The following is a 13,643-nucleotide window of genomic DNA, read 5'->3' as shown; positions in this document are numbered from 1 at the left end:
TATAGTAAGGGTATAATGTACCTTAGCTTCAAATCAACACCTAGGGTTAATCCTAAGGCCAAGTAACCCTATAAGAACTCTTCTTGAGCTCTCCCATAAGGATCTTACCTTTTAAATATTAGAGGTTAGGACCAATATGTGGAATCTCAAGTTGAGCAAAGAGAAGAGTTTGAATTTCTAATGGTGAGGATACCTTTTCTAGTTTTCTAAGACTAGTCAATAGGAAAGTCCTATGGCTAGACCTAGGCTACTAAAGAAGTTTCTAGACCTCAACCAAAAGTGAGGTCAACACTGCCTACCATAAATCCAAATTAATTATGAGAAATCTGAGTAATACGTCTTAACCTATGTTCAGTTACCCTCTCCCATAATTAAAGAGCATGTACAATGTGATTATTTTTAATACCTCATCTTTTATTTCTTATGGTATAATGCCCTCTTTAAAATGTTTCATAAGCTGATTTCACTCGTTTCAAAGAAAAGATTGATTTTCATTATTTCTTCTTCTTAAACTCGAGTGTTAGTCGCCTATATGGGATCTCTACATTACAGAGATGATCAAACAATTGGTTCTAATATATGGGAATACACTCAATTCTAAATACTCAATTTTTTATTATATCAAACAGGGCTTTGAATAGATATCTCTTTAGAGTATCCTCCCATGCTTCATATAAGTCAATCATCTGATTCACTATCAGTTAGGAGTCCAAGTACACATGCAGGTACATGGTGCCTACTCCCACAATATATCGTAGACCAATTATCAATGTTTCATACTCATCTTGGTTTATTAGTGACTAGAAATTGGATTTTTATAGCATCTGTTAAAATGATGTCCATCAAGTTCTTAAACACCATTTCACCTACTTTCTACCCATTAGATGCTCAGTCCATGTAAAAACCCCATAACATGACATTTATCATTGTGGATTCTTCATTAGCTCGTTCTATGAAGTTGGTAACTATGATCACTAATGCCTGTGCCTTAATAATTGGCATTGGGGTGCAGGAAATGCAAAATTCTCTTAGCTCCATTAGCCATTTGAGAATCAATCCCAAGTGGTTAGGCTTCACCAAGATCAACTTCAAAAGGTGATCCATGATGAATTCGATCAAGTGAACTTGGAAGAAAGAGCAAAATCACTGTGCAGTGATGATGAGGCCAAAGGCTAGTTTCTCCATGATATGGGATTTGAGTTTAGCCCTGCGAAACAACTTACTTTCATAATATATTGACCAATATTTTTGGCCTTGCTAATGAATCAGGACCTAACTAGTAGCTTCTTTTCCAACTTCCATGCAGGATAACAAATCCTTGCCAAGTTGTGGTCTTAGAAATAATAGAGGCAAAGTATAGCTCACTTTTTGTTCAGGGAAAATTTTTCACACTCCTAGCTACATTTGAATTTCTTAGCACTTCTTAAAATTATATTAAAAAAAAGGTGATCACTTCCTCACTCAACTATAGGCTAATTCCACTTTGAACAAATTAAACCAAGATTGCTAACAAAAATCCACCAATCAAACTCAGTTAACTATCTTAGATAATTAAAATAATAAGAATTCATATCGTAGATGACAAAATCATGAGATCTTTGATCAGGTTTGTCGACATTCCCACAACGTCTTATTTAGGCCAATAACAATCTACCATTTCAACATAACCAAACTATTGTTATTAAAAATAATCATTTTAGAGCTTATAAACAAGCCTTAATAAAAAATTTTCTCTCCCTTATTTACTCGCGTGAATATCAACAAAAAGTAAGAAGTGTGCATTAACCCAACTCTCGACAATAAGAAAATTTATTTTGACATCAAGTTTCTTAGCCAGACATATGATGGAAAAGAAAATGAATTGAAGAAAAAAAAATTCTGTTGGGAGCAATTTGGCTAAACTTTATTAATAGTATTATCGAAGTTATTTGGTTAAGCTTTATTAATCATGTCCCTTTCATTTCTATTGAATTCTACATGAAATTTTTAGTTTTGTAATGCAATGACTTCATACCAAGCTCCAAGCTCCATTCAAGCTACTTATCATTACTTAAAGTCTTAAAAAATGTGAACACTTCTCACCCAACATTAGGCTAAGAACACTTTGAACAAATCAAACCAAGATTGCTGATAAAAAACCACCAATCAATTTAAATTGACATCATCAACAAACTAAATGTACTAAAATTAATAACCTTGAATAAAAAAGTCATGAGATCTTTGATCAAATTGTCAGCATGGTCACATTATTTGATTTAAGCCAAAAGTAATATACCCTTTCAACATATCCAAATTGTTTTAAAAATATCTTACAACCCATAAACGAGCCAAAATAAAAAATTTTCTCACTCCCCTATTTACTCATCTTATAAAAAAATGATCTAAATTCTCATGAATATAAACAAAATGTAATAAATTTAAATCCCACATTACCCCCACTCTTAATGTTGATAAAATGTATTTCTACATCGACTTTCTTAGTCAAATATGTGATTGAAAAGAGTGGTTTCTGAAAAAAAAAAATCAATTGGGGACAAATTGGATAAAATTTATTAGAAGTGACCAAATTATTTGGAAAAGCTTTATTAATCTTCTCCCTTTCATTTTTATTGAATTCTATATGAAATGTTTGGCTTTGTAGTGCAAACGAGCTCATATCAAACTCTTAACTCCTAGCTCTATTTGAACTTCTTAGCACTACTTTTAAAGCTTTTTAAAAATGGGAGCACTTCTCTCACAGCAAATTAACCCAAGATTGCTAACAAAAATCCACCAATCAATTGAATTAACTGCCTTAGCTAATTAAATTTTCTAAAATTCATAATCTAGTATGACAAAATCAAGAGAACTTTAATCAAATTTATCAGCATGTCTGCACCATCTAATTTAAGCCAAGAAGAACCCTTTCAATATATCCAAACTATTGCTGTTAAAACTAAAATATCTTAGAGCTAAGCAAGCCAAGATAAAATTTATATTCATTCCCTTATTTTCTCATCTTCTAAAAAATTGATTTGAATTCTCATGAATATGAACAAAACATATGAAATTCAAAGACCACATTACCCCAATTCTTAAACGTTGAGAAAATCTATTTCAACATCGACATGTTTAGTCAAACATGAGATGAAAGAGAGTGATTTATGAAAAAAACAATTGGAGATATTTGAATAATCTTTATTATAATATCGTCAAAATTATTTGGATAAACTTCATTAATCCTCTCCCTTTCATTTCTATTGAATTCTACATGAAATGTTTAGCTTTGTAAAGTAAAAGACTTCATAACAAACTTCAATTTAAAAAAAAAATGAATTTAAGCATGACAAAAGGTTCTAACAAACGTCAAATCAAACTAATGAGAAACTTGAAAACTGCATTTACCTACTTATGTAAACTAATAAATCTTAATTGGACAGTTGATCAAGGATTAATTTCATTGGCACTCGAAAACACGAAGAAAGATTGTAAAACAACAACAACAACAACTAGTCTTAATCCCATAAATCCTTTTTCTCCATTGGAAAAAAAAAATAGCAACAAAGGGTAATACAAAAATTCACCAGTGGTGAAAACTTTGAGCCATTTTATCTGAGAGTACACAGAGGAAAATAGCGCAAAGGGTTCTCCTTCAACAACTCAGTTTCCCTGCTCAAATTAAAACTTACAATTCATTAGCTATATTGAAAACATAACTGAAGCTATGCATAAAACACAAGGATTGGATAGATAACAACTCAGTTTCCTTCATTTATTTTTTCTCCTAAACAGTTAATTAAAGTTGATTGTGAGCCACTAAGATGAGTTGATACGTTAAGTTATATGATTCCGCCCTTTTCTCATTTCTCTGGCTTGTGCTTTTCTTAATGTTTTATTTAGCTTATATATTATTACTTTTTTCTGCTTAAATCATCTAAAATTGGGCATATTTAACACACTATATCATCATAATCATCATCCGAGTTAGCCTATCCTAAATAATTAATGATTGCTGAATGAATATGCATTTTTCATACATTTATATTCAGTTAAGTTTAAGGTGATAGATAATTTATGTAGTGCAAAAATGTTTGTACAGGTTTTATTCAAGTTATATTCAGTCTTTTCTTCTCATTCTCAGTATTTCCACATTTATTTTATGTATTCATCTTATACCATCCATTATCCTTAACGCAAACCACCTAGTTCTATTTTTATTAGTTTATCCTTAAAGTTGCTACTCCTGCATGCTAAACTGCTCATACAAAATGACGATTAACACCTTATTATACCTACAATGACAGCTACACCCTATTCATCAAGGCAAAAAGTGTTGAAAGTCAGTTGACAATCACTTTGATCACTTTGAAATTTAAGCTTAAATTTTGGAAGAAGTCAGCTTAAATTTTATAATTTTATAACAAGTTGTTTATTGAAAACTTAAGTAGAATAAGGAAAGGAAGAGATGATTTGTGTCGTGCACCCGCCGAAAATATCCCTTGCTTTCTTCTTGTTTGTATATGTTAAAAATATGTTTATATATATAACAAATAATTATTTCAAATTTTGAAAAATAATTGTGGAATAAAAATTCTGCATTTAATTCCTTTACATTTCTTAAGCTGCCTGGTTGATTTCTTTCCAACTGTCTTGTTCATTAAACATACTTTTTTAGTAAAATATTCTTTTATAACATGACTTTTTTGATCTAATGATTGGTTTTAAGACCATGCTACGCTTGTATCTATATTTTGTGTATACCAATGTAAAGCTTGACATGGAGTATTAAATTTTCAATACTTCTTGAAATTGCTTACTTCTTAAGGTTCATTTTATTTGCGTTTCGGAGTTGTAATGCAGCAGGTGTATCATCTTCAGCATTCGTCAAAGGTTCAAATCTGCAAGTCATAAATGGATGAGAAGATATGAGTAAAGTAATTGTAATAACTAGAATAAAAAACATAAAAAAAACACTTAAAAGTGTAGGGCAGGGTGTCATGGATCATGGGAAAGCTAAATTTTAAAGAACTAATTTAGAGCTAATATTTTAAAATATGCAACGTCATATGCTGGTGCAGTGTAAGTATTAGCCTGAATATAGAAAGGCATAAGCTTTTAAGGTTTTCATTTATGTTAGGTTTTTCAGCCATGAATTTATTCATCGTTATCAATAACATGGAAAAAAAAGTTCAAGCTACATTTTTGTGTCAATAACAAAGGTACGAATATAGCACACACAGATACTCACACGTGCACAGGGGGAGAGAGACAGATTTGATTTAATCATGCCTCATCAATTTCATAGCTTGCTCAAATGCTAGCAAGTAATGATTTGGAAGTATAGAAAACTAGCTTTTTCTTGCCTTCCTATTTATACAGTTCAGAGGTCATGAGGACCTTTTTTCTTTACATTTATTTCCATGTAAGTAAAAATCTGATGGATCAATGAGTACTTAAAAGGGAGAAAGTTTTATTTTATTTATGAATGATTTTGAAGCAAAGCATGAATCCCATAATTGAATACTTGAATGCTACACTTAGTCCCATTGATTTTTAATTTCTAAGAAATTCAATTCATAAATATCCAATAACTATAACAATTAATACAATTTTTGGCAGCATATGGCACCTCTTTTAAATCATTTACGCTAGAATTTAAAAAAAAAACATAATATATGCATCATTTTGTTCTTAAATTGCCTCAAAGATAAAGAACTGGCATACTTAGAGTCGTTGTCGACAAAAACCTCAATAGGAGTACTTAATTTTGCTGATTCAGTCCTAACACCAATCTTCTGTGGAACCTAACATGAATAACCATTACAGTTCGGTTAGCCAATATTATGCACAATACAAGCAGTTATGACTATTTAACTGCCCCTAAAGCAAATGACAAACCTTATAAGATGTCCATTTCGTTGGAAGAGAAATATTTTCCTTGTTTCGACTGAATCTGCTTCCAAGGGATTGCCAAGATGGATCATTTGCAGATGATTTCACAGAGGAAAGACTTGCTCCTGTGCTTTCATCAGAATAGATTAATATGGATTTACCGTTATCGATCCTGTTAAACACAAAGTGAAGCATGTTAGAGAAACTTTTCTTGCAAGCTGAATGAGAATGAGTTAGAACTTAAGAGCAACTAAATGAAATGTCAAACTTAAGGGGCTGTCTGGAAACGGATTTAGAGCGGGATTTAACCTGTATGTAGGCAAAATCTTGCCAGAAGGTCATTTGGACAATATAAAACTGCGGATTTGATAAATCCAGATTTAGTGGATTTCGGCCGTAAATCCCAAATTCACTAAATCCCATGAATCGGTGGACTTACCGGGGAGAGAAAACCTGGATATAGGCAAAATTCCCCCAACAGCTTCAAATGGATTTACCAGATTTAGTAAATCTGCTGCCAGACAGTTTTCAGGATTACCCCATTCAGGATTTAGTAAATTCGGATTTACAGGACTAAATTCTAATTATTTAAAACTTATTTGTTACCAGACAGCCCCCTAAATGTTGAATTTATGATTTGAATTTTGGTTAATGCAATGAATTATTATCATCATTAGTATCCCGACTACCTAGGGCTATAAATGAGATAAAAATTTTGTCATAACGGTCCTTAGGCAACATTATTTTATAAGGGTGTTGTTCATTCACTAAGTAAGATCATTGAGAAGAAGTTCACATCATTCAGACATGTACTAGACACTACACGACATTACCTTTCGAGTGGCTTCCTACTTTTTTTTTCAATTTCAGCATTCTTTACAGGTAGTCTACCTACGGCAATAGAATTATCAAAATGTATCAGAAGGTATAATGAAAATTGAGAGGAACTGATATTTAACTGAAATTTATTATGAAAACTTACCAGCTCCACCGTCAGCCAAAATAGTTCCAAAAGATCGAGCTTGTAAGTGATTATCAATCAAAGCATCCTAAATGGTAACGTACAAAATACCCAATAGTAAGTCCATGCAGGGATAATCAGCAAAATAACAAAAATAGGTAACACTATACAACATACTTCTGCTTTCTTCTTCCTCGCCATTGACCGTCCAAGAAACTTTCTGTATTCAGCTTCTAACTTCTCTAGCGGTGTTGCCTTCCTACAAGTGAAAGGCAGGACAAATCAAAACACCAGCCAAAGCAAATAAACATGAAAGAAAATTTATAGAACAATTTACAAAACGTGTAGTTACATTAAGCAGCATTGGAAAGCATGAGCTTTTCTTCTAAAATCAGAATTATATGATATCTAAATCAATAACGGACTGTTTATTGAATTTAATGGATGTGACTATGTGCCATTTCCATAACTTTTTATCCTTGCTGGATTTAAGTAGGTAAGGCTGTATGCGTATTTGTCCATTCTTTAGTTCTTTTCAACTTGGTGCGTGGTTGTATTAACATCAAGATCTTAGGAAAAAAGGATCAATACATCATTTCATGCCACGTAAGACAAATTCAAGAAAATCTTATGTGAACCTCTTTATGACGTTCAATGAAAAAGAGCAACCGGATATGGTCAATCAACAAAACCAAAAGAAATGCATGGAAAACAACAATGAAAGCTCGAAAGGTCTAACTGAATGAAAAACTATTTCAGTAAAAGCGATTATCATAGTATAAGTATGTACTGAATCATCGTTCCTAAAGTAGATACATCATCTCAATCGCATTCTATGGAAAAAAAATGAACACAATTAAGAAAGGACTCGATAAGCTTTACTATATTTCAACCGACCAGATCACTCACCCAAATGATATTTTGGCAGGCAGTAATACATAAGAAACAAAGAATATTATGATACAAATGACCAATATAATAGAGCATTACCTAGCAATACCAAGATTAAAAATTTCATCGGCTGTATGTAATTTTTTCTTGTATTCCATGTGCAGGGCATATGCTACATAGAATGCTGAATAACTTTGACCAATTTGGTTAGTCCGAAGAAACTGGAAGATCACTTCAGCATCCATGCAATTCTCTGCCTGAAACAGAAATTTACGGAATTATCATCAGAAGCCACCCATGAGAAAGAATTGTTTCAATGAAATAGAACAAAGAGCTATTGAACTTTCTTGAGAAAATTCAAATAAAACATACGTATTCTAGCCAAACTTTAAGATAACGCTTGTCATCCTTGTAGCGCTCATCATGCCAAAACGTGCGCACACATTGTTCATAAATCACAACCAAACCCGAACAGTCTCCTCCCGTTGGGAATGATTCTTGAACCCATTTAATGCAGCTTCACAGCACAAATGAGAAAAATCTCAGACAAATTCTTAGATAAAAATGCCAAATCATACAATTTTGGGTGGCCTCCAAGTCTTAGGATTTTTTGGTCATAATTAAAATTATGAATATCTACATTTCTTAAAGGGTATAAATTCAAAATATAGTAAAACTTGTGAGTGTTAAAACTGAATGTTTTTGTCTGCCTATATCTATGATCCAAGTCAAATTATGAAAATTTTGTCGATGAAAGTAAAAAGAATTTGTAATATTCTAAATATTTTAGCGTCAAATCTCTTTTAAACTGTTGTTAGCAAGATTTTTTAGTAAATCCATGATTTAGGGTTAAATTTGCTAAATCCTTCCCCTTATGGTAGGATATATCTTCAACCTAAATCCGATTATAAGTCACACACCAAAGAATACATAGCTTAATTTAATCCAGGCTTAATTTCAAAAAAATGCTAAATTAGCTAAATTCAATCATAGAGAAAACTCACAGGGTCAATTGATAATCTGTTATGAGATGACAAAATTCGCCATATTCTATTTTCCAAAAATTTTAAAAAAGCACACTCTACAAAAAAGTAGTCATCTTTCACATCGAGGGGAGTATTCAGTGCAATCTGTAAATCCAAATTTAATAGATCCTAAAAGGATTAAAAGCTAAAAAACCTTTTGGCAAGGGGAAAATTTTCTTGAATCCATTAAATCATGTCAGTGGTGGAGCTTAATAAATATTGGACTTTAAAAAACAATTAGGCGGAATAGTATTTATCAAATCAGTAAAATTTGAGCAGGATTTAAGCAAGCTTGATCTAAACTGTGCCAAAAAACAAAAGTGACAAATTCAAATCATATAGAATCTTAAATATAATTTCTCCTCCATATTGCCTTGAATTTTAGATTTACGAAATCCAGTTGTAAGGCGGATTTATGAGATTTAGAAGAGCTGAATCATTTGAAAGGAACGAAGTAAGGGGAAGAAAGATGAGGGTTACCTTCCTCAATGAAGTCAGAAGGGAGTTTCAGAAGTATTCAGACGAGGCGATACCATAATTGCATTCCCAGCTAACTCCAATTGTAACTGCATCACTAGGGTTTCAGGCAAGAGAGGCTGAAGGGAAGGGTAAGGCGATAATTTCAGGCAAAAATTAAGAGAGAGGGAAGAGAGGGAAGCTAGGGATTTGAGTGGGAGAGGGGGAAAGGGAAGATAGCTTTTAAGGATGATTTAATATAATAATACAACAACAATCACAATAAGTTTTAATCCCACTAAGTGGGGTCGTTTACATGAATCCTTTTTCTCCATTTTGTCCTTTTGAGTGACATATTTTCATTTAATTCTAATAAATTGAGATCGTTTTTCATAAAATGTGTCCAAATCTTTTTGGGTCTACCTCAATTTTTCTTACCATAAGTCACTTCTAAAATATCTACTCTTCCAACAGGATCATTGCATAATTGACTTTCAATGTGACTAAGCCATCTAAGAGGACTCTCTCTAATCTTATTTGCCACTGGAGCTACACAAATCCTTTCATTGATATATTCGTTTAGCATTTTGTCTCTAAGTGAAGGACACTTATCCACCTAAGCATTCTCATCTCAGTATAACTTAGTTTTATGCTTCCCTTTTATATGCCAACATTTTGCACCATAAAACATTGCAGGTTTCACCACCATCTTATAATTTTTTTCTTTTAAGTCTAAGCGCACTTTTCTATAACATTATAGACCCGACGCATTCCTCCACTTCAGCCATCTAACTTGAATTCTACTAATAACATCCCCATCTATATCACCATCACTTTGAAAAATAAACCCAAGTTATTTAAAAAGTTCACTCCTTTTAATGACTTGATCACCCATTGTTACAACTCCGCAACTAGATATACTACTACTAAAATTACATTCCATGTATTCAGTTTAGATCTACTCAAACGAAAGTTTTTGACTCTAAAGTTGACATCCATAATTCAAGTTTTTCCCGAAGTTTTTTCTAGTCTTATCTACAAGAAGGATATTACCAGCACACAACATACACTAAGGAATATACTCCTCTAATGTCCAGTAATAACATCCAATAAATGTAATTAAATAATAATTAATCACTAATAGATACCTTAACAAGCTAATTATAATTACATAGATTTGACATTTAACTAATTTATAATTAATTAACAAAAATTAAATTATAGATTAATATTATATTTGTTTAATAAAATTCTAATAAATATTATTATTTAAAGAAATAACTAATTAATGATTAGGGTTGTAAATGAACCAATGCACTTGATGAACAACTAAAACTTAACTCGATAATACTCAATCATGTTTGTTCAATTTAATAAATGAACAAGTTTGAACATTTTTTTAAACTCGAAGGTTAAATAAATCAAATATGAACATAGTTCGTTTATTGTTCAACAAGTAATATACTAAATATTCAATATTTATATAATATATTATGTAATAAAATTTGATTAACTAAAATATATTTAATTATATATTTATTAATGAAACAATATAATCTAAAATCAACATACATATAAATTTAATGTAATTTCTTCTTATTTTTATTTTAAAAAATTATTTTATTAGTATATATTTATGTTATTTGCTTGCAAAAAAATTTACTTGCAACTTATATATTATTTTACTTTATTGCTATAAACTAGTTAGCTACTAATTTGAAATTTATCTAATTAGTTATTTATATCTATAAAATATTTCTTAATAGAATTATATTAAAAATCAAATACTCATTCAACTTTTTAGCTTATTTGCTAATTTTATATGAAAACCAAACATAGATTAAAATTTTAATTTTATATGTAAATCAGGAACTTGTTTGAATTTTTAATTTGTTCAATTAAAATAAGGAAAATTTACATATGTAACACAAAATTCTTATATATTTACCTATCTCACATCAAAACTTTGATATTTACCTGCATAACACTTTACCTATGCATGAAAAGATGGATTTGACTTGTGAGCGAAGATAGTTAATGATATTTTTTATATGATAGGAAAGGATTTAGTGGTATGCGAGTAAATGTGAAGATTTGAGTGTGAGATATGTAAATACAAAAGATATGTGTGCTATGTATGTAAATGCCCCTCAAAATAAACAATTCAAAAAGAAATCAAATATGAGCAAGCGGAACATATATGTGAAAGTTTGCGTCAAGCTTGAACTGAACATGAATAACTTATGATTTGACCAATCAAACTCAAATTCATGACATACTTGACTCGATTACAACCCTATTAATGATTAATTAATGAATGTTAAAATATTGCTTAATAAATAATCAGTTTACAAATTTGCATTAATGAATAATTAGTTTAGTAAATAATTAATTAACAAATTCGCATTTGTTATTTTGACCCACAATTAATGAACTAAGGTATAGATAAACAAAATTTGAGATAAATTAATTTGACTTAATGACTATATCTTAATATGTAATATTAAATTCATATTTCAATTAACAAATTTAAATCTTAAATAAATTGCTAAACAATCTCACAAAGTTCAACCAAATTTAATATCCATCATACTAAATAATTTTCGGGATTAAAATACCTTAGAATTTACTAGATCCTAATTTACAGGATTTAGTAAATTCTAATTAAGTTAAATCCTACTTGAAGCCCAACAACCCGTAAAGACCCCAAAACTGTCAAGATTTATGCTAAATATTGCTTGAATCCTATTTAGCTTAAATCTTGCCTTAATAAGATAAAAAATGCCCTTTTCATGAAAATTTCATAAACTCAACAACAAAGACACGAGAATATAGATTTCAGCAAGATATAACTAGTTGGGCCAAAAGAAAATAATCCTAAATTTTGCAACACCCAATGTGAGACATAACGTGAAGCGAAAGTGAAAGTGAAAAAACTTACTCGATCCACGGCTGTAGATGATCCTCCCCCTTATACTCATCAATCGCGTCGATCATCCGCCTGGCTCAAGAAACGCGAAGAAGAAAGAGGTCAGACTTCAAGCAGCCTAAACAAACATCTCAATGATATAAATCCAAGTTAGAGACCTTCGAGTCTGTAGAAGATCTTTTCTCGCGGCATTGTTGGTTTGCGATTGTAGGGCATCGTTGAGGATTTCGACTTTGCGGCCACGCTTAAGAGGCTTCACATTCTCCTTGTAAAGCTCCCATTCGTTTCCTGTCTTACGCTTTGATGCTATGAACTCAGCCTCCGGATCAAACTCAGCCGCCGCAGGGATCGAGGGCGTCTCCATTGCTGCCGATTGGGAGAAAAGACGAGAACCAGAGAAGAGTTGAAGACCGTGAATTCAAAATTTATCAAGTGCGGCCCGCTTTGGTAGGGAAGGATGATTTCCATCCTCTCTAGCCATTGTTGTAAGACGGTAGAAAACTACCTCATCCAAACCGTGCATCTTCTTTAACAAGACCAAAAGATTTGAACGTACGGTTGCGATATAGTTTTACGGGATTCAAGGGAGTAATTGGGAGAATGCACGTGCGTTGCACGTGAGGAGGACGATACCCAATTTGAATTTACAAACTCGGTCCTTTGTTTCTCTCTAGGGTTCGCACATGACCTAACGGTATTGTTTTAATAAAGAGTGAAATCTCTAATTATTAGGGTTTAGAATTCATATCAACTTGATTTTTTTTTTCTGCAGTGCTTCATTAAAGCAGTTAAAATTTTATTTGATTTTTGAATGAGAACTTTTGAGTTAATAAATAAGCTAAAATCTGAATAAATGCTTGATTTTTCATATAAATTTTAAATTTAAATAGAGAAGCAATTGAATAAATTTTGAATTAGTATCTAACTAATTTATTCAAACTGAATAAAAATAACGAATTATAATTAAGTTTTATTGTAATCAAATAATATTCTACATAAAAAATGTGTCAGCACAAATCTTTCAGAGATCTAACAGTCCGGAAGAGAAGAATGTGGTGGAGGAAGATCTCCTGCAACTAGTTTGTGAGGCCTACCAAGTCGGACCAGTCAAGCCAGAGAAGTCGAGACAACCAGGCCAAACTTGACCGAGTCTATAAGCTTATAAGACAAAAAAATGAGTGATCTGGTTCAAAGTTACTCATGAGAAAATGAGCTAAATTATTTATCCCGCAAGAGAGTCGATCCAATGAAAGAGTCGGTTCCATAAACCATATTCAGTCATCCGGCAAAGGCCAAAGGGTTCCTAACCAAATTTTGAAGATAGTCAACCGAGCTGAGTCAACTGACAGAACCCTACCAAAACACAACCAAAAAAGTTGACTCGGTCAAGTAAAGCCCATTAAGCTAGTCAGCCTAGAGGTGTAAACGAGGCGAACACGAGCTGAGAGCCATGCTCTCAGCCATGGGCTCTCAGCTCGTGTTCGGCTCGTTTATATTTCGAGTTCAAAAA

The 13,643-nt window shown here is 31.8% G+C and overlaps 1 protein-coding gene across 1 annotated transcript; it reads right to left on the bottom strand.

Moving 5' to 3' along the window:
* Positions 1-3,419: 3,419 nt before the first annotated feature.
* On the bottom strand, positions 3,420-12,533 carry LOC110023106 (mitotic spindle checkpoint protein BUBR1). Its single transcript, XM_020722342.1, has 11 exons — positions 12,292-12,533; positions 12,146-12,205; positions 8,096-8,240; positions 7,823-7,980; positions 7,010-7,091; positions 6,854-6,920; positions 6,705-6,762; positions 5,878-6,043; positions 5,704-5,783; positions 4,797-4,877; positions 3,420-3,648 (listed from the first exon to the last, which is right to left on the bottom strand). Exons 1-11 carry the CDS (start codon positions 12,495-12,497, stop codon positions 3,588-3,590), a joined length of 1,164 nt encoding a protein of 387 aa, XP_020578001.1. The 5' UTR covers positions 12,498-12,533; the 3' UTR covers positions 3,420-3,587.
* Positions 12,534-13,643: the final 1,110 nt, after the last annotated feature.

The sequence above is a fragment of the Phalaenopsis equestris genome, unplaced genomic scaffold (assembly GCF_001263595.1).
Source record: "Phalaenopsis equestris unplaced genomic scaffold, ASM126359v1 Scaffold000210, whole genome shotgun sequence".
Lineage (NCBI taxonomy): Eukaryota > Viridiplantae > Streptophyta > Magnoliopsida > Asparagales > Orchidaceae > Phalaenopsis > Phalaenopsis equestris.
Note: the sequence above shows the minus strand (reverse complement) of the source record. Positions and strands in the feature narration are given on the sequence as shown.

What these genes read in the sequence shown, in the direction of transcription:
- LOC110023106 (XM_020722342.1), bottom strand. Translation starts at nt 12,497, where the DNA reads ATGGAGACGCCCTCGATCCCTGCGGCGGCTGAGTTTGATCCGGAGGCT. An exon ending in GATCTTCTACAGACTCGAAG is followed by an intron (nt 12,206 to 12,291) that starts GTCTCTAACTTG and finishes TTCTTGAGCCAG; the next exon opens with GCGGATGATCGACGCGATTG. An exon ending in TTAAAGTTTGGCTAGAATAC is followed by an intron (nt 7,981 to 8,095) that starts GTATGTTTTATT and finishes TTTCTGTTTCAG; the next exon opens with GCAGAGAATTGCATGGATGC.